We start from the raw sequence: 27,246 nt of genomic DNA on the forward strand, positions 1-27,246 counted from the left end.
CTATGCATATTTCAGCATAATTGAAATTCTTTATATTCCTTTGTGTATTCCATTTTTCATTTCAAAGTTTTTTGATACAGGAGAAATTATGCTGTGTTGGTATTTCAGTGGCCTGTTAATATTTCGTGGAATTGAGTTAACTGTTTTGCTATTTTTGCACATGCAGATTTTGTGTTTGTTTTTTTGGTTGCAAGGTTGAGATAGGTATCCTTATGCCTAAATTTGTGTTTACATCTTAGACTAGTTTCTTGGAATACAATTCTAGAAGTCAAGTTTCTGGAACAAACTATGAACAGTTAAGGTTCTTGACACCTGCTGCTAAACTGTCTCAAAGGTTCCTCTTAAGAGGAGATTTAAAAGATGGCTTGGCTGGGCGTGGTGGCTCATGCCAGTAATCCCAGCACTTCAGGAGACCGAGGTGGGTGGATCACTTGAGATCAGAAGTTTGAGACCAGCCTGGCCAACATGGTGAAACCCTCTCTCTACTAAAAATATAAACAAATTAGCTGGACGTGGTGATGTATGTCTGAAATCCCAGCTACTCAGGAGACTGAGGCACGAGAATCACTTGAACCTGGGAGGCAGAGTTTGTACGCCCACCTGGGTGACAGAGTGAGACTCTGTTTTAAAAAAGGAAATAAAAATTAAAGAAGTAAATAAATAAATGATGGCTTATTTCATAATAGTTATGACTTTGTAAAGCTTTTAAATCTGCTTTACCCAGAGTCTAGCTTTTAAATAAAATCTAGGATATAAAAGGCGGGAGCCTCTTGAATGGAATGTGGGGGCTTTTTCTCTCTCCCTGTAGGATAGATATATTCTGTTTCTTGTCCCCCATTGAGTCAAGAATAATTTAACTTTTGGCATAAGAAACTGCTGAAGAAAAATAGGTTGAATAAGCTAACATTTTTCTTCTTTTTGCAGGATATAGAAGACTTAGATCACTACGAGATGAAAGCGGAGCCCATTAGTGGGAAAAAGTTGGAGGATGAAGGAATGGAAAAAGAAAATTTGGCAATATTAGAGAAATTAGGAAGACTGAAAGGCAAGACCATTTAAATGTGTAAGTGTGTATAAATAGCTAGAGCCTGGATTTTTGTTTAAGTAATTATAGTTAATACCAGGCAATTCATGAACATGCCAATCTCAGCTGCTCTCCTCCTCCATTCCTGCCTTAGTGGTAGAATCAGTCACATGTTTATTGGTTTTGCTACAGGGTCTTGCTCTGTTGCCTGGGCTAGAGTGTGGTGGCACAATCATAGTTCACTGAAGCCTTGATCTCCCAGGCTCCAGCGATCCTCCTGCCTCAGCCTCCCAAGTGTCTTGGAATATGGGCATGAGCCACCACACCAGGCTAATTTTTTAGATTTTTAGTAGAGATGGGGTCTCACTATGTTGACCATGCTGGTCTTGAACACCTGAGTTCATGCGATCCTCCTACCTCAGCCTGCCAAAGTGCTGGGATTACAGGCATGAGCCACCGTCCCTAGCCACGGTCATATGTTCTCTTGCCCAAGGTTATCTTTCCCATCTATGAATAGCCACTTTTTACCCTGTTCATCTGCTCTTCACATCCTGGAACCACCTGCTGATCCCTGTATATGCCCCTTTCCAGCCTGTTGATGCTGTTTTCTCTGCTTACCTTCCTTCTGTGGCATCTGTATATTCACGTTCATTCTCTCCTACAAAACACAACTCAAATTATTTCTCCTTCATGAAGCTCACTTTGGTCCATCTTGCTCTGACCAAATCAAAACTAATTCTTCTCTTTTGACTTAACATCTCTTTTATGTGAAGCGGCAGGATGTGAAAGGAACACTGAGTTTGGTGACAAACACACCTTTTTTGGTTTCATTTTGCTCAACTCTCAAATATGGATAGACAGTACATACCTTTTGGATGACTGCTGTGAAAAATCAATGAGAATGATGTGTGTATATACATGAAATGCTCAGACAGAGGAGGGAAACATCAGATGATTGTCTGAACACTTACTACTTCGTGCCTTGTATTAGAGCTATTTACCAACTCCACAAAAGCTGAGGACCAGTTACTTTGTCTTGGGCACAGGTTCTCCAAAACAGGGAATGAATTGTTAGGCAAGTAGATGCCAAGTGTTGAAACCAGATAGATTACTCTCCCTCCTTCAATCTTAGTTATATATTAATTTAATTAGTAATTTTTCCTAGAGGAAAGAAATTTAGTCAATTTCTCATATCTTGATTATTTAAAAAACTGAATTGGTAGCATTTGAAGTAATGTTACTGTACTTTCCATGTCTTGTGATCGATTCCAGTTTGAGTTATCTTCAAAACAAGTATAAATTATTGAACACTTTTGCATGACCGATACTATGCTAAGTACTTTATACTTTATGTATCCTCTCATTTAGTCTTCATAGCCACTGTGTGAAATAGGTGCTCTTCATATTTTAGAGATAGGAGAAACTTCTCATATTTTATAGATAGGAAATGAGGTCATGGTTACATATCTAGGAAGTAAGATCTTCGTAAACTTGATTTTTTTTCTTTTTCAAAGTATAGTGCAGTCTTTAAAACCTTTAGTTTCACATGACTAAAAAGTAGTTCCATTTCTACTTAGTCTTAGGATAAGATATCGATGTGTTTTCATCTTTAGAGAAGTCCCCACACTGAAAAACTGAAACCAGTTGCATGTAGGTACACGTGTTTCTCAGTGTGTCAATGTGTGAACTAGACCATCTGCGTAATATTCTTGCTTGTAGTCTTATGAATGGAAGTCTCTTTTAGTTAGTAATGTGTCACCTTGAGTGTCTTCTAGTATTTTCAAAAATTGCTGGGGTTTGGAATAGACTCATACTGAATTCTGTGCTATCATGGAGTCCATGGTGGTCTGAACATGTTGGCTAGAGTTTTTCAGATGATAAGAAATAGGAAATGAACCAGACTTGTGTCTAGTTTTATATTCTCTTGAAACTTCATAATGCTTCCTTTAATTGGACTTTTTTTTTTTTTACTTCTTGAAATGTTGAGTGTGGAAAATGTTTTTATAGGTCCATCGAAATTTTTTTGTCATTTTCTTGATAGAGTGAACTCTTGCATGATTTTTATCTTCTAGGAAAAAGTTCAAGCCTAAATAATATTGGTTGGAAAGTAAATAAGAGTAATATATTTCATTATACAGAGAATGATTGCCAAGTTGATTTTTATGACTTTTCCCCCAGTTTTGAAAGCAATATAATTAACACTTATTGTAGCTGTAGTTATGTTATTACTTTTAAAATATGTTGGTGTAGTACACCTGTAGTATGAGCTACTATAGATGGTGGGAGGCTGAGGCAGGAAGGTCTTTTGAGCTTGGAGAGGTCAAGGCTGCACATGAGCTGTGATTGCACCATTATATTCCACCCTGGGTGAGAGAGCGAGACACCCTGTCTCTTAAACAAAAAACAAAAAAGGGGGAGTGGGGGGTGGGAGTCATATTAGAAATCTATATATAGGACAATTGTGGAAAAATACCGATTTTTTAGTGATTTAACTTTTCATAGTTCCGTCCATGGCAAGTTGTTCTCCTTGAACCACTTGACTAATAATACAAGTTTAGGAAAGCATATTAAACTTCTTTTGAATTCTTGAGAAAATTATATATACATGTGACTGTTTTCCTTTAGAATGACTGCAAACTCTGAACCCCCTTATTAGATTAGACTTAGGCTATTATGATCTCTTTTGGACATTCATTCTAAAGGAGCTGGAAGCTATAGTGACCTCTATTTTTCCTGAGGATATAGAGCAGCTTCAGATATTCTCTTTCTTGAACTTACCGTAGGTGCTCTATTTTAGCTTTCAGATTGGTTCATTTTTGAGTTAGTTGAAAAAAAAATTATCTTTTTGTTTGAACTGTTTTTTGTTTTGTGATTCTTAGAGTTGACCCTGATAGTCCTTTGCACAGTGATCTTCAGATCTTAAAAGAAAAAGAAGACATGGAGATATTTTGCTTAACTTATCTTTTAAGGTAAGAAAATTGTTACGGGACTCTCTGTTTTTGTAATGGGGGTGTATATTTGTACAAGTGTTTTGGAAAACAATTTGGTAAAGTGGAAGATACTCATACACTATGGTTCAGGAATCTTGTGGGTATATACTCCACAAGAAATGAGTACATAGGCACCAGGAGATACCGGAATGTTCAGAGCAGCATCGTTTATCATAGCCCCAAGCAGAAAATAACCGAAGTGTTCATTCCAAGAAAATGAAGAATTGTGGTATTCATAAAATGGCTTACAGCTATGTGGGAAAGAGGGGTGAACCTTGAACACTGTGTTAAGCAAAAGAGACCAGACCCCCAAAACCTATTTTGTACAATTTTCTCTATATAGAGTTCAGCAACAGGGAAAACTAATGTTGGTTAGGGCATACATTCTTAGTGGAGGCAATATCACCTGCAGTGGAGTGAAAATTGGTCCTTAGAGTGAAAGAAAATCTTACCTATTATAATGGTCTGCTGCCCTCCAAAGGGCCGTATAACATAAACCGACATACAATATATCTGTGGTATTAAAATTCCATGGGGCATGGGGGTAGAATTAGGAATAAAAATTCTAAAAAGGCTTCTTAGGGGGACAAAAATGAAAAGAAAACGGAGAAACACTTATTTCTGGATTCATACTTGGGCAGTAAAACTATTAAGAACAAAGAGGTGATCACATAGAGGTTAGGGTAAGGAGTCCATTCAGGTGAGAGGTAGGGATGTGTGACCTGAAAGGGACATCTGTGGGGCTTCTTGGATACTGGCTGGAATATATTTCAGGAACAGGTTGGTGATTACATGGGCAAATAATTTACAATAACTTGTTAAGGTATACCTTAAGGTATATTTTATGTAACTTTCTGAATGTATGTGTTATATTTAATAAAGTATTTTTAAGATACTAACAATAAAGGTTACAAAAGAATAACGATGGAATCTAGAAGAAATGTTAATGATCTAGAAGAAATATTAACGGAATCTAGATAAGATGTAATGGTTTAAAATCTATGGCTATATGCGGTATTTTGATGAAAAAAACAGACATAAAAGAATACTTTCTTGTGCTTACTCTAAGGATGGTAGTAGTTTTCTAAAAGCTTCGTACTTAGCTTTTTGTGTGTATGTTTTTGCTTGTGGATATATCTTATGATTGAACTTTCTTGATATGACCCGAATGTCAGTATTTTCTCTCACTTTTGTTATCATAGAAACTGTTGTGTTTGTCAACTGGGTTGTCTTCCTGAAGTATGAATCCGGTATGTATGGCCTGAATTTGCTAATGGCTACTTCTTTATGGATTCATATGGGTTAACGAATAAAGCACGCAGGCCTAAAACAAAAAAAAACACAAAAAAACTAGGAAGGTATCTTTCTTTTTTAAAACATTAAATCATACATCCATATGCCCAACACCAAACTTAAGAAATAGAACCTTTGGCTGGGCATGGTGGCTCACACCTGTAATCCCAGCACTTTGGGAGGCCAAGGCAGGCAGATCACCTGAGGTCAGGAGTTTGAGAGCAGCCTGGCCAACATGGTGAAACCCCATCTCTACTAAAAATACAAAAATATTAGCCGGGCATGGTGGCAGGCGCCTGTAATGTAACCCCCGCTTCATGGGAGGCTGAGGTGGGAGAATCACTTGAACCCAGGAGGCAGGGGTTGTGGTGGGCCGAGATTGTGCCATTGCACTCCAGCCTTGGTGACGAGAGAAACTCCATCTCAAAAAATATATATACATAAAAGAAATAAAACCTTATCAGTACCTGTAGCACCCTGTGTGCCCCTCCCTTGTCACATCCTCTTTGAGAGGTATCTTGAAGGGAATATGAAATCTTGGCCAGGCAACTGGAGGATTCATGACTGCAGGTGGTGTTTTCATGATTTTTTCCTGCTTTAGCTAGAACGTTAGGAAAGGGACGATGTGGGAGGTAAATGGCTGAAATTCTGTTGGATTTTTGTTTGTGGCCCACGGCTCCTGATACCAGAAAGAAGGGCCTTTTTCTGGGGTTGGAGTATTTCTTAAGAGTCCTGAGAAAAATGTGATTGCCTTGAGCTAACTGACCTTCTGAAGAGGACCTTAAACTGAATTTGCAAGTTATTAATATTGGGATTCACAGACTTTGGAGAATAGCAGGTATGACTTGGAAAGATGTACAGGAAGGAGCTGGAACAATATATATTTATAGGCTCTGATGTCCACAGTGACAACTTGAGCACCATGAATACTAAGCAAAATGGAACTGGAGATAAAGTATAACACAAAGATGGGATTGAGGGCAGGAGGGAATGCGACCTGGTCAGCAACTTGGGAAATCCAACTTGCTATGCTTTTAAGGAAGTTGTTTTCTGATGTTACAGGCAACATCGGAATTACTGAATTGAATTCTGAGGTAGTACTTTAAGGAAATGCGTTCTTCTGCCCCTATTCTTTGGAATACTTACTAAGTATACTTACTATTCCTATTCTTTGGAATACTTGGCTAAGTTCTTAGTTTTGGATATCATAAAAATTCAAAGTATTCTGTTCTAAGAGCCATTTCAAACAATTGACTAGAATTTCAGAGGAATTACATGAGAGTAATACCAATAGAGTTTTTAAGTTACACATAGTCCTATATCCCTAAAAAGTGTGTTCATGCTTGCACTTGCATGTTCTCTTCTCATGTTTACTGTGTGCTTACTTTCTTAGTAATGGCATGTAGAAATTGTTTAAGCAGGAATAATTCTCAAGATAATTTTGTGTGTTTCCTTTTTTCTTTAAGGTATGTATTGGGTGGAGGAGCATTATGTATTGAACTTCTGATGAAACAGGTGATTATTTTCTTATAATACTCAATTTTCACCTTCAATAGAGTGTTTTGATTACGTAAGTTAGGTTGTAAGTAGAAGGTTCTCTTAAAGAAATTGTAGTATTTTTTTTTCATAGCTCCTACTTTCAAGAATGAAAAAGGTAAACCAGTAAAATGAGACTGTACTTGGTGCTGAATCTATGTTAGAATAGGCATTAAGAGTGACCTTTATTTAAGGTTCTAATTTGCTCATGTAGGCCACTTGGAACATCAGTTTGTTGTTTTTGGTGAGATTCTGAAAATGGTCCAATTTTACTTTTTCCCCTTGACTCCAGACTTTTTAACACTGATGTGCTGCTGTTGAGGCATATGCCATTTTGTTAGGCCTTCCCAAGTGGGAATCAGGAATGCTGCTGTTTTCTAGAGATGTTTTCTTCTTTCTGTAGGGCTGAAGCAGTGCCTACTCGACAGAACCAGTCATCGTACAAAGAAATGCCACCTGACTCAAAGGCAAAGCCAGAGTGCAGCTTGGAGCAAAGAAGGTATTTTATTAAGAATTTTACATAAACCATAAGATATATTTTATATTACTTTGTGAGCCTTCTGCCTGTCTTGACTTAATTCTTTTTGAGAGAATTTGTTTCATTTTCCTTTGGTTTGTTTTCTTCTTGTTATACAGATGATCTATAGAAAATATAGAAGTATCATTTCTTTATTATTGCTTTTTTCTCCCCTCTGTGCCTATGCTTACGAAGTCTTTTTATTTTTTGCTTTTTATTAACTCTTTCAATCCTCTTAATAACTTAAAAAGAGGGTATTACTAATATCTGCATCTTGTGGATGAGGTAACTGAAGGTAGGTAACTTGTCCAGGGTCACAGGTGGCAGAGCAAGGATTAAAACCAGACCGTCTGGCTGCCCAAGGCCTGACCAAGAGGAGCTGAGAGCCAGCCATGGGGGAGAAGGATGTTGGTCGGGCTGGTTTCCTGTTCAGTTACCATGAAACGCAGGCTTAACCTTAATTCTAGGACATTACCAAGAAAGCCTTCCAAAGCCGTAGGTTTTTTACCATGACCGTGACTTTTAGCAAGAATTTGTGGTTTAAAGGCAACATGGTGCTCTAAGAAGCTTCCGTTCACTCTTATGGAGGGACTGGTAGTTGAGCTAAATAGTGAAATCCTGGAGCACACAGCCTTTAGGGCAGCTTCTGACCTATTTCTATGGTCAGGAAAGACACCTGTCTTTCCCTGCTGCCTACAGCCTCCAGTTATTCACCTTCAGAATTCCCTAGTCTGTGATCACATTCAGATGAGAGATCTGTTTTGTTTTTTCCAGGGTAGGAGGAAGTGAGTCACCACCTATACTAAGCAGTCTAGTCTTGTGTGTATAAATGAGCAAGGTTGAGGAGCCAAATTTGAGAACCTTGTGTAATCCTGACATTCTCCAAGAGAATCCAAGAGAATGTCAGGATTACGTACGGTGGTAAAGTGGCCTCATGTTAGTTGTCTCCACAGCTCTCATCAGAAGCAGACACAGTTACTTTTTGCAGGAAAGCATCTCTAACTTAAGCCTGTAGGATTCCCAAAGACTAAAGGCAGGCAACTATGAATTCAGTGAAATCATAGCATTCAAGTGGTTAACCCAATATATTTGAGAATTATCAGAAACAATGAATAATATGTTTCCCAAAGACTGTAGGTTTTGGAATTATCAGATACAGAATACAGACTTCAAATATTAGAATTGTGAAAAAATAGTTACATGTGAAATAAATCTATTATATAAAAAAAGATGGACTCATAAAATTGAGCGAGCAGTAAGACCACCAGGAATGATGAGGAAGACCTGAAAGGAAAATGGATGAAATAGAACTTACAGAAATAAAATATATAGCTGGGTATGGTGGCTCACACCTGTAATCCCAGCACTTTTTGCAAGGCTGAGGTGGGAGGATGGCATGAGCCCAAGAGTAGCAGACAAGCCTGGGCAGCATGGTGAGAACTCATTTCTCCAAAAAATACCCCACCACCACCAAAACAAAAATAAATAAATAAAAAGAAAAAAGTTAGCTGTGTGTGGGGCACCTACCTGCCTATAGTCCCAGCTACTCAGGAGGCTGAGGTGGGAGGATCACTTGAGCCCAGGAGGCCAAGGCTGCAGGTGCGTGCCACTGCAGTCCAGCCTGGGTGACAGAGTGAGACTCTGTCTCAGAATAAAATGGAATAAGGAAATATACAATGGAATTGTTGAAATAAGAAACTGAGTGGGTGGATTAGACACCAGAAGAAAGGATTAATTGGTTAGACCATTATCTCCAAAAAGTAAGTCCGTATGTTACACAGACAGACATGAGGATAAATGATAGGGCAGAAGTTGGTGGGGTTGGTGGGGAGAGGGAGATCAGAATGAGGTCTAAAATATGTCTTAGTGGAATCCCGGGAGGAGATATTGGAAAGTGAGAGAAATGGAAGTTCTAAAGGTGACAGAAGGAAGTCCACATTAATCAGTCACAACAAATGTAAATGGACTAATGTTACCAGTTAGACAGATGGAACTAATAAAACAATATCCAGCTGTTTTAATCCATCTTATTGAAAATATGAGGATGTGAAAAGATTGAAAGTTTGTATAAAGGAGAGAGAGTGATAAAGATATGCCAGTATACATTAACCAAAAACAAGTGATGGAGCTTCAGTTTCAAACAAGATAGGATTTTGGAACACAAAGCGTTAGTAACAACTTGATGCTAAATGACTGTTAATTAGGATGTAGCAATTTTCATATTTTATTTACCTATCAAAATAGACTCAAAATACGGAGGAAAAACTGATATAACCACAGGGAGAAACTGACAGGTCTGCCATTTTATTTGGAGATTTCAACATACCCTGCTTACCATAAGTAAGTTACACAGAATGCCCATATATAGATTTGAATAACCCCTGAATGGACGTGATATAATGGACAAACATAGACCTCTGTACCCAATAATCAGATATTCTATATTCTTCTCAAGCATATGTGGACTGTGGGAGAAACATTAATTATATATTAATCCATTAAGCAAGTCAGAAGATTGAAAAATAATTCATACCATCCACACCATAAAACTTATAATTTAAATATGAAGCAATTAAGGTTAGAAGTTAATAATGAAGAGATTAACCAAAAGCTACATGAATTTGGAAGTTAAACACCCTTGTAATTCCTAGTTTAAAAAATCCAATGAAATTGTAGAATGCTTAGAATTGAACCATAGTTAAAATAGGAAACTTCTATCTACCCCTCTCTCGCCCTCTCCCTCCCTCCAAGGCCCAATTCTTATATTTCTGCTTGTTAATTTGCTATAGTTAATTCGGATATATACAAAGACTAAGAACAATTCCTTGAATATGGTGACAACCTGTACCTGGAATAGTCCAAATCCTAATTACCCTGATTCCTCCACCAACAGTTCCCAAACTGGTGTACTAGAAAGTCTTCCGAATGCTCTTTGGAAAAAAAAACAAAAAACATCGTGGCCATATAAATTCATTGTTCTGAGAGGTCCCGTTGAATTTACCAAGCATTTCCCAAATTGATTTATTCATCAATAACCCCAAGATGCTGGGATTACAGGTGTGAGCCACCATGCCCGGCCTTCCATAAGGCATGTAAAGGCACTTCCAAAGGTAGAATCAACAGACTTTCCAAAAGTCAGTGGCAAGATCTCTAGACTCAGACGTGCCTTCAAGTTCCAACCCCCAGCAACCCAAAGCCAATGAATTGTCCTCCCAGAATAGCATCAGATAGCAATTAGAACGTGGTTCTCGAATTCTCCAGATCAGCTCCAAAAACATATATACTATTAACGGGGAAATATTGTGAACTGAAGTCTTTAACAGATAACATTAATCAAAAACTTTTCTATGGGTAAACGATTATATATAAAATAGGTTTCTCACCAACAAAAGCCTCTATAAATTTCAGGCTGATGACAATTTAACTTATGTTTTAAATGCATAATTATGTCAAATAAATGCATCATCTACAAAGGCCTGAATACAATCTCTGAGTCTAAGGTGCCCCCATCTTCTCAATTTCACATTTGATTATATGTGTGTTTGAGAGAACATCACTCATTATTTGTTTTGGGAGTATTGTCAAATATTATCCAGTATTTCGGATATTATTGAAACTAGTTGATTGGAAGTCAATGGCACTGTTTCTACTAAAAGTAGGATCCTAATCAGTAGACAGAGACGTATAAGAATCGTCATTCTACATCGACAAAGTGTCAGTATCAGGCAGTGGCTTCAAAGCCAAAGTGGTGGTTGGATGGAAAGTGGAATTTTAATTGGTGAAGGAGGCAGATAGTGAGACATGCTGATTCAATAATAACGTGAAGTCCAGGAAAGCCTGTGGCTGTAAAGAATGTTGAGCCATAGAGTCCATGGGAGATAGGAAAGGGGGTCTCTAAATATTCAGGCTTGTAGAAGGGTAGAGTAAATATCTAAGGCAATTGTGATGGATACTGCTTGAAGTATTTGCTTTCGACTACCTTCTATCAGGCTGTCTACAAACTTGGAAGTTTCTTGAGGGAAAGAATGAAGTCTTTTACAGCTTCTGGCATGCCTCTGTGTACCCAACGCATCCTCAATAAATAATTGGTTACCCTACTTTGTCATACAATATAGGACATACTTAGCTGGACAGCACTATGTGATTTGATCGCACCTAACCTGTGAGTGGAGAATCACAGCGTTGAATCTGTTTAAAAACAACACTCCCTATTCCCTTTCACCTGCATAATATATTCGATTTGGTTTCTAGTAATGTTGGTTCTACCCATATGTTTTTAGGTAATAGTACCATCTGTGATGTGCCTAAGTAAAATTATACCAAGAATTCTATGGCGGCAAAGCTAATGCACTGCTCTTTGTTTTGATTAAGATTTTGGACGTTTGAAAATATAAATTCAGATATTGGACTGTGAGGGTTTTATTTTGGAGGTTGGAGGAGATTGAAATGTTGGGGTAAAACGGCTAGGCTCCTTTGGGACTTGTCTGTCGGGGTGGGGAGAATATACAAGTTAACCAAATCTTGTAAATTCTCACAGTGCTTAGCTTTGTGACTGTACAAAAACTGGCATTGTTTTTCATAGGTCTCATTGGAGAAATGTAAGCTGTGAGTTTAACATCCTGTTTACTGTGTTTTGGCCAGGATTTTGCAAGCTTTTGTGGAGAAAATTATATTGCTTTTTTTATCCTCTTTGTAACATATATGTATATCAGTATGTTTCCTTGTGTTTTACTACGGTAAAATTGTATCTTGCATATAGAGAAATAAGTCTATTAGGGTGAATTTAAAAAAATCTTTACTCTGAGGTGGCAGCCTTGTATAATGAACCATATGTTTAAGCCTTATAAATACATCACGCTAGAGCCCAGCATGGTGGCATGTGCCTGTAGTCTCAGCCACTTGGGAGGCTGAGACAGGAGGATCGCTTGAATCTAGGAGTTTTAGACCAGCCTGGGCTACATAATGAGATCCCATCTCAGTCAGTCAACCAATCAATCAGTTACACAAAAAAGATCAAGATCTTTCTTGCTCTTTTAGAATGTCTTTCCCAAACATTCTAACAAATGTCTCGGTGTCTAAAACAATGAAAAGGGTTCATGACAGAGTTACAGCAGTCATCAGAGAAAAATCCTGGGCAGATTGCAAATGTATACCAGTTGTGAATTTCTATGACTGCAATTGAAATCCAACATTATTTTTGTACGGTCTTCTTGGGTGTATCTGTGTTTAATAACTTGTTTTCAAATTTAGAGGACTGTAGCTATGGTTTCTTCTTAGAGACCTCGACCTTGAGGGGCTCACAGTTTAATGCAAGAGAGAACTGGAAACCAAGAATTAAATGCGGAGAGTGAGGTTCTGCAGTACAGGGTGTATACAGGGTGCAGAGAAGCACTGTGGCACCATGTTCTGGCCTCATCTTCTACTGCTCTAGACTTCCTGAAATGCCATTTCCTGACCCTACCTGGACCTCCCTCTGTAGGTGCCGTTCTATCTCCTTGTAAACCTTTTCTACACCTTAAGTGCCTGCGGAAGTTCTGTTTCTTCAGAAGCTTCTTGAAGCCTGCCTCTAGCTCATCCAAATAATTGTTTTGTCTACATCTCTGTTATTTCTTTATAAATAATTACAGCCAATTCTTATTATTTGCAGTAGTAATATTCTATAAAGTTGCCTGGAACACTGAGTTAACCAAATAGCAAACCCTCGTTTCCAGGGTAAATATGTACATAAATACATATGTCATGTAGGTTATCATCTTAATTCCTAAAAACAACTCATACTGGTAGATTGAATTTTCTTTATTTCTAAAAGAATAAAGGAAGTACAGAATTGCAAGCGATTTGTATGAGGCTGCTCCACTAACAGGTGCCAGTGTTATGATTCAGACCCCGTTCAACTGGCCCCAGAGCCACAGCTTCTTGCACTATCCTGCAGTGTCCTCTACTGTCGCTGTGCTCAGGTCATCTTTGTATGAGAGTTGAAACAAGCAGACCAAGGTCACTTTATTTGACCTTAGCTTGGGACATGTGCAAAGAGTGACAGAGTTTTCACTACTGTGTGTCTATCCAGGAGCCACCTTGAAAGTGCCACAAGTATTAATTTGGGGAGTACAAAGACATTTTAGCAAGTAAGGTAATTTGCAAATATGGGATACACAAATAATGAGGGTCAACTGTATTTGTAAGTGACTGCTAGGGTCTGTTTCATGATAATCCCTTCCCCCAAGAGTGTGGAATGTTTCTTTAGCTTCTTTGATCATTTACTTATTCATTCATGTATTTATTAAGTACTTACTATAAGTGAGACTCTGCTTTAATCTGTGTGAACAAGCTAGAGATTAAGGTCCTGCCCTGTGGATTTTATATTAGAGTAAGAAAGACCGATAGCTAAGTCTGGAGCTCAGGGGGCGAGGCCTAGGTTGGAATTATAGATTCACTTGGCCAGGGTGAAACCTGGTGTGCCCCCTCCTGCTTCACATGCACAGATATACTTCCAGAATATTTCTGTTCTATTCTTGTGTATAAAATCCTCCTTTTGAGCCTCTCTCCACTGATGCATGTCCACCTTTACTTTTGTTGATTTTGAGGCCACTTGCCCATGTAGCTGGCAGGATATTGAAGAAGAATCATACTGACCTGGCTCTGCTACCTACCAGCTGAGTTACTTTGGTCAAGCTCTTGGACTTCTGAGCCTGTTTCCTAATTTCAAAAGTGGTGATATGATGTGTTAGGCACTGGTGGGTTGCAAGGAAGAGGCACACATGTATTCCCTTTGTGATGAGGGCCGAATGTTAACTTGGATGGAAAGTCATCCAAGCAGCCATATTGTCTCTGGCCCTAGTACTTTCAAAACCTCACAGAACATTAATTTCACAGTATTTAGCATAGGACTTGAGCTCTGAAGACCTATAGTGTGGTTATTTGTTCATATGGCTGTTTTCCATACTAGACCATGAGCTCCATAAGGGCAGGATCTACGGTTTCATCTTTCTATCCTAGGCACTCAGTTGACTGCCTGATACATAGTAATAGAGGCATAAATGTTTCAAAAGTTGAGGAATTTTCAACACTTCCTGAAAGAATAGGAAAATATAAAGGCTTCTCAGAGAAGGTATTATTTAAGCTTTTATTTTTGAGATGATGTCTCAGTCTGTCACCCAAGATGGAGTGCAATGGCACGATCTCAGCTCACTGCAACCTCTGCCTCCCAGGTTCAAGCAATTATCCTACCTCAGCCTCCCGAGTAGCTGAGATGACAGGCCTCTGCCACCATGCCCAGCTATTTTTTGTATTTTTAGTAGAGACGGGGTTTCACCATGTTGAGCAGGCTAGTCTTGGAACTACTGACCTCAGGTGATCTGCCCACTTTCACCTCCCAAAGTGCTGGGATTATAGGCATGAGCCACCATGCCCAGCCTATTTATGCTGATTCTTTAAGGGTGAGTAGAAATTTTTTCCAAGTGACTAAAACCTTGAGACACTATTCCAAGCAGAGACCAGCAGGGTCAAAGACACAGGGATATAGAGATGTTGAAGTTTATCAAACACTGCTAGCTTTAAAAAACAGAAAAGAAATGATCAAAATCAAAAATTAAAATTAAAAATCACCTAAAAAAAATCTATTAATGGGTTTGGCCAAAGGTGACGTCACAATCAAGTTAACTATGACCATAGACACACAGTAATGGATGGAAGTTTTGGGGAAAAAACATAACATTCTCAGGTTGTTGGCAGAGTATCTGGAACAATTTAGAAATACAGACATTGAATTCTGGGAATAATTACGCTGTAGTGAAATCATTTCCTTCTCTGCATATGAAGCATGTATGTGTCGCACACTGTTCAAGGTGCTGAAAATCAGACTCTTCTCAAGGAGCCCATGAGCAATCAAGGGAGATGGATGGGTGAGCCACTGATTATCATGTGACAAGTGGGGTAATAGAGATATGACTAAAATGCTATCCAAACAAGAAGAAAGGAATTATTCATAACATATGGAGTGCTGGGGAAAGAGTTCTAAAATGAAGCTGGCCGGGTGTGATGGCTCACACTTCTACTGCCTGACCTCAGGTGATCCACCCACCTCGGGCTCCCAAAGTGCTGGGATTACAGGTGTGAGCCACCGCACCCAGCCCAAAAGCTTTGTGTTTTTACAGATATTAACCATCTTTCCTGTTTTCAAAAAAAAAGCTTAATAATAATGTAGGAGAATAAGAGAAACATTTTTCCAAAAAAGGAATCATTTTGATTATTTTATCTTATTGGAATGTTGGATAATATAGTCTGCTTCATTAATCATCAAGCATGCTATGGATTTCCCACTTTTGTAGGATCTGTATCTCAGTTCAGGTAATACTGGTAATTTTTGTACAGTATTTGAAGATGAAAGGTATAGGCCAAAATCATAGACCTTGCATAGAAGCTGGTTGATGAAGACAGCTCTGGAGGAACACATAGATACACACAGAGAGACACACACATATATATAAAGTGTACACACATATGTTTTTTAAAGTCTTAAAGGTTTTAAAGCAAAAGCCAGGCCCTCCCCTCTCTCAGAGTGGGTGGGGACAGTGGTTGCATGGGCAGCTTTCCTAATGAGCCACAGGTCCCTCTGGACACACTGCTGCCTGGCCACGCCCCCTTTCCACTTCGTCTTTCTCATTGACCAATGGGCTTGGAGCATTAAGGCCACACCCCTATTCCGCATTCTACTGTGGCCCTGGTTACGCCTCCTCTGGCTCAGTTACGCAGCTGCCTGCTAGGTGACTGGAGGTGTTGATCGGTGCTCGCTGGGATTTCGCTGACGTGGCCCCAACCCCGTCTCCCTCCCCACCCCACAATGGCAGAAGAAACTCGACAGAGCAAATTAGCTGCAGCCAAGAAAAAGGTAAAGACGTACCAGGTCATGACTCCCCAACTCAGCCACAGATCCCCTCTGACGACAAGACCGCTGCCAGAGTCCATACTACTCCTGAGGCACACTGGACTTTGCCCCCCAACCCCAGCCCTTCTGGGCTCCCCTACAAAAGTCTTGTCAGTCAGCCCTGCCCCTTCAGCAAACAGCTCAGTCCCTGCCCTCGCCAATCACCCCAGGGTGACTTTGGACGGGTGACTCCTGGGGCTCCCCACTCCATTACTGGGCCCTCACCTCTTGCCACCCCAAGTTGGACCTCCCTGGGCTCTTTGGGCTCACGTCTCCAAGGACCTGGGCCCCCCAGGCCCCGCCCTCACCGCTTGTCCCTGGGTGACTTTGGGCTGGTGACTCCTGGGGCTCCCTGCTGCAGACTCTGCCCTCCCCTCCTGCTGCCTCAAGGTCGACCTCCCTGGGCTCTTTGTGCTGGCATCTCCAAGGACCTGGGTCACAACCCTGTGTTTCCCTCCCGCATCGTGGAGCGGCGACTCAGACATCGCGCTGATGTGGTCCCTCCCCCGCACTAGGAGGAGTGGAATGTAGTGATGTCACAGTCTGCCTACTAACTGTCATTACTGCAAGACTGGCCTTGGTCTTATGACCCAGTCCCCTAAACGTTGTCACACCGTTTCTGGTTCTTCTGGTCACAGCAGAAATTTCCAGCTGGAAGGGGAATGGAGACTATGGGACCCAGGGGCAAGAGGTTTCAGGCTGCCTGACTCCCTTAAAAGACATTGACAGTGGGAAAAGCCTACCTTCCCCCGTGAGCTCAAAACGTTGACAGTATCTCTGGGTGGCGATGGGAGAATGGCTTTGGTTTGGTTTTCTCCCAGGCTTCTACTTTCCAGAGAGATTTTAACATTTTTTTCTGAGTTCTCCACCTCATATTCTAATTCTCCATGGTTCTGGGACCAGACTGCCCTTCAGTCAGTGGTCTCTGAAGTGAGATTTGCTCATCTTCTGTGGAATAGATCTTGGGAAACTGAACTTGACAGCTTGAATCTTCCTCATATTATCTCAACCTTGGGTACTTTGAGTACCACAGGATAAATGTGGGACATCTTTCTGAAGCATCAGTTTCCTCTGATTCTCTTGAGATCAAGAGAAAAAACATGAATGTACTTAGGGATGGCAGTCCCATAGGTTTCTAAGAGTATACCAGACCTCTCTCTGAAATGAGGCTTGGTTTGTCCTCTTTCTGATAAATTCCCAGATTTCACTAAAAGGCTGCCTTCTGCCATGAGGACACATTGATATAAAAGTTTGGGAGGTACTGGGGCACTTCTTCCCACTAACAGACGTGTGAGGATGTACAACTCTAAACCACATGACATACAGCTCCTGCCTACTTAATGTATACTTTTCTCCCTCTGCCTCTGGGTTTAGTCCCTGGCAGCTGCTGATTCTTGGCAAAACCCCAGAGCTTAGAGTCAGAAGACTGAGCTTCCAAGTTCCAGTATCACCTTTTTCTTTTTCTTTTTTCTTTTTTCTAGCCATGATATCAATCCCTCTCAGTCCCTAAATGATTGTGACACCTTATAGAGTTGTTGGTGTCATTAAATCAGATGGTATATAAGAGTCTTTTATAAAAACTATAAAGGAGGATGTGGCTGTAGGGGCTGATGTTTCTCATGAGTATTACTGCTCTTCTTTCCCACAGTTAAAAGAATATTGGCAGAGAAACAGCCCTGGTGTTCCAGCAGCAGCGAAGAGGAACAGGAAAGCAAATGGCAGTAGCCCTGAGACAGCCACTTCTGGTGGTTGCCACTCATCTGAGGCTGTGAGTCTCGCCTGGACAGGCTCCTGGGGACAGGGGGCCCAAGGGGCAGTAGAGGGCAGTTGTTAAGACTGTGGATGGACTGTTGGGTAGTGCTTAAGGATTCTGGATTTGGCCGGGCACGGTGGCTCACGCCTGTAATCCCAACACTTTGGGAGACCAAGGCAGGTGGATCCCAAGGTCAGGAGATCGAGACCATCCAGACTAACACGGTGAAAGCCCGTCTCTACTAAAAAATACCAAAAAATAAGCCAGGCGTGGTGGCGGGCGCCTGTAGTCCCAGCTTCTGCGGAGTCTGAGGGAGGAGAATGGCGTGAACCTAGGAGGCAGAGCTTGCAGTGAGCCGAGATCACGCCACTGCACTCCAGCCTGGAAGACAGAGACTCCGTTTCAAAAAAGAAAAGAATTCTGGGTTTGAATCCTGCCTCTCCGTCTGCTAGGGATATGATTTATGGCAAGTTGCTTGAGCTCTTTGGGCCTCTCTTTTCACATCTGTATAATAGAGGTGGTATTGTTGGACTTGTATTTGTGCAGTTTAAATGAGATTTATAATTGTTGATTTTATGTTAATCCCTAGTACATGGCCTGCTGTCAACACCCAGGACACCCAGGATATGGTCTTTGCTGTTTGAGTTTCCTCATCCCCAGTCTCAAGGGGAAGCCAGGACAATGAGAACAGTCACTTGCCATCAGGAGTCACTGAAAGGGCCCCAGGATGGGATGGTGGGGAGATAAGAACCATGAGAGAAGTTAGCATAAAGGAGTTATGGGACAAAGGGTCCAAGACAGGCAGAAAAGAAAATGTTGCCAGTTGATGGGGAAGAAAGAAAGTCGGAGGGCTCAGACAATGATTGGGACAGAACATCTCCGTGTGCACTCTCATGTCTTGTAGTCAGCAACAGGTATCCACGGGGAGGGCCCTACATCATCTGCTACCCTGAAGGATCTGGAGGTAGGAGGCTCTGGGTGGAGGTGCAGTGACCCCGCAGGCCAGCCCTCCAACCTCCTCCCACCGCGGGGACTGGGTGCCCCTCTGCCAGCTGAGACAGCGCACACACACCCCAGCCCTAATGATTGTTCTCTCTACCTCTCCCCCAACTCCTCCTCCACCTCCTCCTCTCTGCATGCGCCTCAGAGCCCACGCCAAGAACAAGCAGCAGTCCTGGACTCGAGGTCCGTAAAAATCAGTCGACTGAATAACACCATCAAATCTTTGGTAAGAGTCCAGTGGGGTCCCCTGTTTCCACGCTGCCAATCCTAGGCTCCAGTTTCCCCTTGGGGCCCTGAAGAAGGGGGCTGGGGGCCCCTGGCACCAAGGGCAGATAGGGAGCTGGGGCACCCAGGACTCACCTGGAGGGACCCCAGGGCATGCAGCATGGCTCTTCTTTTGCTGCCCTCTTTGCCGACTCTCTCCTCTCCAGACGTCCCTACTCGAGTCCTTACTATACATGCCCTGGCATTGTTGCCTCTTGGGGAAGTGCTGGCCTGACTGGTTGTCAGGGGCCCTGTATTTCTGCCATGACTCAGTCCCTAATTTGATCTTTGATTCTGGACAAGCCACCTCTCCTTTTTGGGCTCATGTTTCCAGAGGAGGTAGTGAGTATCAAAGGTCTCTGTTAGCTCTGAGAGTCTGAGATTTAAAGGCCCCCTAGAATGGAAACCTCAGGGCCAAGGGCTCCTGTCTGTCCTTTTCATCCTATATCTGCTGTGAAGAACCGTACCTGGCCCGTATGTGCTCAGTAAATGTTTACTGAATGAACGCACTTTTCTAAATCACAAGCTGGCAGCAGGGGGAGCTTTTCTCAAACTCCATCTCTAGAGGTTTATGTTACTGTCTTCTCTAGAGATTCCTGATTCATACTTTGAGTTCTGTGGCTGTGGCTGAAAACCAACAAAGACCCAAATCCTCTGTCCTTGGGAGCTTAGGAACAGTTCCTGTTCCCATTGGGTCTGAGAACTTTGCCTTTATAATCCATTCCTGGCCCCTGCCTACCGCTTCCTGTCTGGGGAATAGAGTTGAGGGGGCCACCCTCCATCACCTTAATTTGACTCTCCCCACAGAAACAACAGAAGAAACAAGTGGAACATCAGCTGGAAGAAGTAACGTGATTTCTTTGTGTGCTCATGACGTGACTGCTGGGTTTGGGGGACACTCAGATGTAGAGGCCCCAGTCTCGTCTTGCCTACTCCCAGCCTGGGGAAGAAGGCTCACTCCTCAGATTCCACCCCATCCCCACAGGGCCCCTGATAACCTGGTCCCATGGGTGGGTCTGTCCTGGGGCATTGGTGGCATTCTGGGGGCATGTCTCTTGCTGTGCCATCTCTGCCTCTCTCTGGTAAGAGCTCTGTCTTCCTCGTCTTATAGGAAAAGGAAGCAAACAGTGAGAAACAGAAAGCCCAAAGGGAGCTAGAGGTGAGTGGAGGGTGTGAAGTTTCCTCCTGTCCTCCGGAGAGTGTTTCTTTCCATTTCAGCACTTGCTTGGCTTTTCTCCCAAAGGTTCAAATCCAGAGATTGAACATAGAGAACAAGAAACTAAATACGGACCTGTATCGCACGAAACGTTCTCTCAGATACTTTGAAGGTGAGAATCTGGGCACCCTGTCATCCTTCAACCTGGCACTTTGACAGGTCTGTAGGGGGAGTCCTTTGAGCACCATCTCAACTCTGTCATTACAGAAGAGTCCAGGGATCTGGCCGGCCGCCTGCAACGTTCATCACAGCGTACAGGAGAGTTAGAGCGGGCTCTCTGTGCTGTCGCCGCCACGCAGAAGAAGCCAGATGGGGTGAGTCCAACCACCTGCGCTGTCCCCTGGGAGCCCGGCTTCGCAGATGGAGGAGTGAGCCTAAAGGTCCCTTCTGCAGGATGGAGTGTCCTGCCCAGAAGGCAGCATGGCCATTTCTCACTGCTTTTGTGTATGGTTGTTAGAGGCAGCCTGAGGCTGAGTCAGCTGCTGTGGGTGAGTTGGGGGGCACGGTGGGGAGCGAGCACTGGATGCAGAGCTTGGAGGCCAAGTGGCTGTCCTGCCCTTACCTGGCCGTGGTCTTGGCCAAGTCCTAGGTGGGGTGTGGGGTATTGGGTACTTATACTGTGAAGGTACAGAAGGGTACCTTTAGTATGTTACCTTTTCTGTAGAGAGAGGAAACGTGTGTGTGTGTGTGTGTGTGTGTACACACTATGATAATATACATAAAACATGTCTGCAAGTGTCCATAAACAACTCAGAAGAGAGCAACGGGGTGGCTAGGAGATACTTCCCTTTTATACCTTCTGAGTTTTGGACTATGTGAATGTATCATCCTTTCAAAAAGTGAATAAAAGATTAATTTTTCCCTTCCTGACTCTGCCCCCACCCCAAGCAAGAAAAATGGGCTTAGAGAATCTGATAGACCTGGGTGTTCAAATCCTAGCTCTGCCTAAGTGATCTTAGGCAAGCACTTAACCTCAAATACTCCATGTTTTTTCATCTACCCAAGAGAGGTAATCATAGTAACTGTCTCCCATGGTGGTTGCGAGGATTCAATGGGATTGCTAGCGAGGTACCTGCTGAAGCTCTCCATAAAGGTTCCAACAGTGATAGTCATAACAATAGCAATATTATCTGACCTCTCTCCTCGTCCCTTCCAACTTCACTGAGTTTTTTTCAAAACCAGACCACGGGCTTGGAAATGCCTTGGTCTTTACTGGCCAAGCTGTATATTGGGTTTAGCCCTAGCCCTTTTAAGGGGCACTGTGTGGAATGGCCCAGGCTCCCCAGATCGAAACTTCTCACTCTTCACCATCCAGTTCTCGAGCCGCAGTAAAGCACTTATGAAGATGCAGTTAGAGCAGTCCATAAGGGAGCAGATACTGCTGAAACGACACGTGACACAGGTGAGGTTTTGCAGAGGGAGGGATGTGGAAGGAAGATGACCCCAAGTGGCCAGGAGCAGGTGAGGACCAGTGACAGCCTTTCCTAACTTCTGTGCCCATTCTTGCAGTTGAAGGAGTCACTTAAAGAAGTCCAGCTGGAGAGAGATCAATATGCACTACAAATAAAAGGAGAGAGGGCCCAGTGGCAGCAGAGGATGAGGAAAATGTCGCAGGAGGTGAGATCTGACCCTTCAGCCTCCCGCCCCCCCAACAACTTAGATAGGTCACTGGATCTTTCTGGGCATCTTTAAAATGGGAATAGTGCAGCCAGAGGTGGTCCTGGGTCTGGGCTTTGTGGAGGTGGGGGCAGAGAGGGAGATGGGAGCCTGTCCAGCCACCAGCCCCTCTCTCCAGGGCCCTTTCCCCCTGTGCTTTGGGCAGGTTTGCACATTGAAGGAGGCGAAGAAGCATGATATGCATCGGGTAGAAGAGCTGGAGAGGAGTTTGTCCAAACTCAAAAACCAGACGGGTAAGATGTGACTGGCATGACCTGGCAGCAGGACTGGCATCAGAGGGCTGTGGGGGTGGCTTAGAATGCCCCAGGAAGGTGGGTGGATGGCAGGGCTTTGAGGCAGAGGGAAAGAGGTCTGTGCCAGGAGACAAGTCTTGTCATCTCCATGAGCCTCAGTGTCCTAATGAGCAAAGAGGGCCCATTGTCAGCCACCCACAGTGCTCTCTATCTGAAAGTGGTTTGGAAGATTGGCTACCATCCGGGTGCGAGGAATCATTAGCAGTGAGGCCAAGTTTGGGGGGCCTGAGAGGAGCTGTGCGCCAAGAGGAGGGTGTTTTGTTGTTTTTTGTTTTTTTGTTTTGAGAATCCAGAGGCCCTTATGGTCTGCTTCCTTTCTCAGCTGAACCACTGCTCCCGGATCCCCCAGCAGTGCCCTCTGAGGTGGAGCTGCAAGACCTGAGGAAGGAGCTGGAGAGAGTGGCAGGAGAGCTCCAGGCTCAGGTGGAAAACAATCGGCGCATCAATCTCCTGAACCGTGGGCAAAAGGAGAGGCTTCGCGAGCAGGAGGAGAGGCTTCAGGAGCAGCAGGAGAGGCTTCAGGAACAGGAGAAGAGGCTTCAGCAGCTGGCCGAGCCACAGAGTGACTACAAGGAGCTGGTGGGTTGCCTCACCTGGGGAGCCTGCCCTCCTCCCTAGCCCTCCAGGCCTTTGTTTCCCCACCTGCAAAATGGGGCAGTGCAGCCCTCACATGAAATATTACCTTCAAAGGCACCCGTGAGCCAGAGCTTTGCTCTGGTGGCTGTGGGAGAGAGGAGAGTATTTTTCTAACCTGCCTCCACCCTTCCCGGTGCCATGGGAGGCAGACACCAAGTTCTGGGGTCTCCAGCTGCAGAACTTGCTTCTCTCTGTCCAGAAGAACGAGGACAAGAGCGCCCTGCAGTGGGAGCAGCAAGTAAAGGAGCTGCAGGAGAAGCTGGGCCAGGTGACGGAGACGGTCACCTCAGCCCAGAAGGAGCCAGAGGCAGCAGCCCCAGCCTCGGGGGCTGGGGGCGAGTCTGTGAGTGGGGAGACCCTCCGGGCCCTGCGGGAAGTCATGGAGAAGCTGGAGGTGAGTGAGTCCTAGCATGGGCCAAGAAGGGCAGGGGTGAGGCAGGTCGCTGCTGAGATGTGACCCCATAATTTTGGCTCCAGAGCGGCCTTATGGACCTCCTGGAGGAGAAGGCGGACCTGAGGGAACATGTGGAGAAACTGGAAGTTCGATTCATCCAGTACTGGAGAGAGAGATGCCATCAGTGAGTGGGAGACCAGGGCACGGCAGGGGGAGCTGCAGGGCTGTGGGAGGGGCCCCAGCGTCTGAGCCCTTTCCTCCCGCAGGAAAGTGCATCGCCTTCTAACAGAGCCAGGGGGCAGTGCCAAAGACGCAGCACCTGGAGGAGGACATCATCAGGCTGGCCCAGGACAAGGAGGAGGGGAAGGTAGGGTGTGCAACATCCCTGTGGGGGTAGGGGTGGGGGTGCGGGTGGGGGTGGGCATGAGGGTGAGTGCCAGCAGCGGCCTGACAGCTGAGCACCCCTCCCTTCAGGTGAAGCTGCTGGAGCTGCAGGAGATGGTGTTGCGGCTTGTGCCAACTATAACGAGGGGCACGGCAAATTCCTGGCCGCTGCCCGGAACCCTGCTGCTGAACCCGGTCCAGGAGCCCCAGCCCCCCAGGAGCTTGGGGCTGCCGACATGCATGGTGGTGAGTAGAGCCCCCAGGTGGGGTGAGCAGGCAGGAGCATGGGGGGCTATCACTCCACTCAGATCCCCGCCTCCCTCTCTCCAAAGATCTTTGTGAGGTGAGCCTCACCAACAGCGTGGAGCCTGCACAAGGAGAAGCCAGGGAGGGTTCTTCCCAGGACAACCCTACTGCACAACCAATCGTGCAGCTCCTTGGTGAGATGCAGGACCACCAAGAGCACCCAGGCTTGGGCAGAAACCCCTGTGTGCCATGCTTTTGCTGGGCTTGGCTGCCCAGAGGAAGGAGATAAATACCACCATCATCAAAGAGCTGCTCAAGACATTGTTAAAAATGAAACAAAGTTACGGGGTTAATCTCCTACACAATTCATGTACTTCATTTGAATGTTACAGCCACTCATGATTATTTGTGTTTCTAATTTATAGTTTAAGTTTATTTGTAGAAAATTAAAGGAGAGTGGGTCTCTGTGGCTCTCACTGATGTTCACTCTGGCATCCTTTAGCATTTTTCTTTTTTAATTTCATAATTGTAGGGCATTAGCATGCATATTGAGTTTGCCCTTACATGGTGGGAGTTCAAACACACAAAGACCCAGTCGTCGCACAAAACTCTTCTCGCTGGTTTGAAATAGGCTCCCATGCTTTTTTAATGTTATTGCAGTGTGCATATTCATTATAGAATTCAGATAAAATTTGCTTATGTTCTGCTATTATGTTTGATCTCATCTTAATCACAGTGAGCTCTTCAAGAGCTCAATATGTGCTTTGCCCTCAAGTGTGCACTGTTTATTACTTTGTAATATGCCACTATGAGTACTGACATTTAGAGCTGTTTAAAGGCTGAGAACTGCAAACAGCCTTTCCTTCATTTTCTGTGTATTGGTGATGGGAGTAATAACCTTTTGGGGGAGCTTTTTAAATCTCACAGAAGAGGAAAGTGGCCTGCTCTGGCAGGTATGTGCAGGATAAAGTGTGTTTCATTTGTTCTGGTGCCAAGAATGAGCACTGTACTGTGGCAGTTCCCTTAGGATTTGTATATGCTCTGGGCTCGTGAAGATATTGCATCGTGAGCTGCAGCAGTTGTACCCTTTTCCAATGACCTAACAAGGGCTTATTTCTGAGGAATGAAAGGCTCCCATCATTGGCTGTGGATGTGGAAAACCTTTCCTAGCTTAGAGCATTTGTATCTATAATACATTTTAAAGTCAGAGTTCATGTTACCTGTTTTAATCACATGACTTCCTGTCCCAGTTCACAAAAGGGCGCTGGTTGGCATTCTTCTTAATGTATTTAGTAAAGATCATAAGAAATCCTTTAAGAGTTTAAATGTCCCTGGAACAGGCATACAGGCTCTGGTCAAGAATGAATTAGAGTGAAGGAAAGCTGTGTGACACCTGGCATTCCTCTCTGTTCATGGAGCTTCTTTGAGGCTTGAAGATTGATGTTACCATCTAGACGTCTCTGGCTAATACCTATTCTTCAACCACCTTGGTTACTCTGACATAGGAATTTACTTCTTTTCCTTGAGTGGAAAACACTTTAATAACAAACATTATTATAAACTAATAAATGTGAGAGTACTTAGTTGAAACAAAAAGGAATTTTAGTAGACAGTGTTATGTTATCTTTGAAAATCAAAGAGAAGTTTATGCAACTTAAAATGTTTACACACTGTGGTGCAATCTACCATTTGTGAATGTCAGTGTATTATCAGGAAACGTGTTTATACAATCGCAGAGTTGTAGTTCCTCACAAACTTCTTTATGAAGAGTGAAATATGTTTTTGTACCTCTCACTTTCAGTCAGGGACATATTTTGTGCAATATTTATGTGATTGTGCCTATGAGTGATGAATGAACGCATTTCAGTCATACATTGCCTAAATCATAACTTGAGGATGCTTGGGAAAGAATCAACAGTTAAAACTTCATGAAGTTCTAATGTCTGTGTTCCAAAACACATCACATTATTAGGTTGTAGGGAGAGATGTATGTGTGCTCCCTGGGGTGGGGATTTTCTACTCACTAGACCATCTCCATTTTTAGCACTTGGCATCCTCATGATCCTTTTATAAATATGAGATGAACAGGAGAGCAGCAATATGATTTTGCCAATGGAATAACAGATTTGCTGGCATTCAATGAAAGAGGGCACATATTGGGTCCTTGTGACTTCAACTGACTCTTCCAAATTGTATGAATTTATCAATATATTAGATAAACCCAGTTTCAGAATGATAAAGAAAAAATATTAGACCAAATAATGTGGCTAATTAACAGTGGTATGATTTCTAGCCCGTGGGTTTAAAACTGTATCTTAAAGAGTCATTTTAAAATAATATAAATATTTAAAAATGTAACTGCTATCTTTATGTTATGAAATAAGTTAAAATATTTTAAAATATGAATACTGTAGTTTAAAAGAAAGAAATGGTGGGAAGGAAAAGTAGAGAAAGAAATGCCAATTCCAGTCCAAAGCTTTATTTGCCAAGTTTTCTTAGAAGGAATTTTACCAATGTATGAGTTCTTGTTAACAGAATGTGTAACGGAAATACTGAAAACTTTTGCCTAAAGTGGCATTATTGACTGCTGGCATGATGCTACTGTAATGTAATAAATTATTAAATTGTTGCAAAGTGCTGTTTTTGCCTTAAAATTTTATTTTGTGTGTCTTGAAAACTATAGTATTAAAGGTATTGATACTGTGCAAATACTGGGCATGCTTGGCATGAGATAATCTGTTTCATTTTCACGAAATTGTAGTATAACTATGCAAGTGTTTATTAAAAGAACACAAAATAAAAAAGGTATGGGATTTAAAAGTTATGGGGTGAAAAAGTTATCAGATAAAAATAGTAAAAATGTGGCAAAAAAGTAGAAAAAAGCTTTCTGAAAAGTTACCAAAAAAAAGTTATGAAAAAGAAGTTATGGAATTAAAAAAAAAAAAGTCATGGGAAAAAGCAGACCACTGTCAGCAAAGCCTGGAGAAGTGGGGCTGGAGTCTCACTGCCACCATGTCCCTACCACCCCTTCCGAGTCACCCCTTTACAATTAGGGTAGCAAGACAAGACCTCTGTCTAATGGGGAAAGACAAACAGAC

General features: G+C 42.8%; 1 protein-coding gene across 3 annotated transcripts; it reads left to right on the forward strand.

The window, feature by feature from the left end:
* Positions 1 to 16,083: 16,083 nt before the first annotated feature.
* On the forward strand, positions 16,084 to 26,859 carry LOC134738375 (golgin subfamily A member 8B-like). 3 transcript variants are annotated; one of them, XM_063653154.1, is made up of 17 exons: positions 16,084 to 16,247; positions 17,932 to 18,051; positions 18,941 to 19,000; positions 19,184 to 19,264; positions 20,110 to 20,148; positions 20,414 to 20,461; positions 20,546 to 20,630; positions 20,726 to 20,832; positions 21,834 to 21,920; positions 22,028 to 22,135; positions 22,341 to 22,428; positions 22,811 to 23,067; positions 23,297 to 23,518; positions 23,602 to 23,702; positions 23,785 to 23,885; positions 23,993 to 24,148; positions 24,235 to 26,859. In XM_063653154.1, exons 1-17 carry the CDS (start codon positions 16,200 to 16,202, stop codon positions 24,435 to 24,437), a joined length of 1,911 nt encoding a protein of 636 aa, XP_063509224.1. In that variant the 5' UTR covers positions 16,084 to 16,199; the 3' UTR covers positions 24,438 to 26,859. The 3 variants fall into 3 exon arrangements, with proteins under 3 accessions (XP_063509224.1, XP_063509225.1, XP_063509226.1); XM_063653155.1 differs by lacking the exon at positions 18,941 to 19,000 and having other exon boundaries at positions 23,324 to 23,518; XM_063653156.1 differs by lacking the exon at positions 18,941 to 19,000 and having other exon boundaries at positions 23,327 to 23,518.
* Positions 26,860 to 27,246: the final 387 nt, after the last annotated feature.

This window comes from Pongo pygmaeus, chromosome 16, assembly GCF_028885625.2.
Source record: "Pongo pygmaeus isolate AG05252 chromosome 16, NHGRI_mPonPyg2-v2.0_pri, whole genome shotgun sequence".
NCBI classification, from domain to species: Eukaryota; Metazoa; Chordata; class Mammalia; order Primates; family Hominidae; genus Pongo; species Pongo pygmaeus.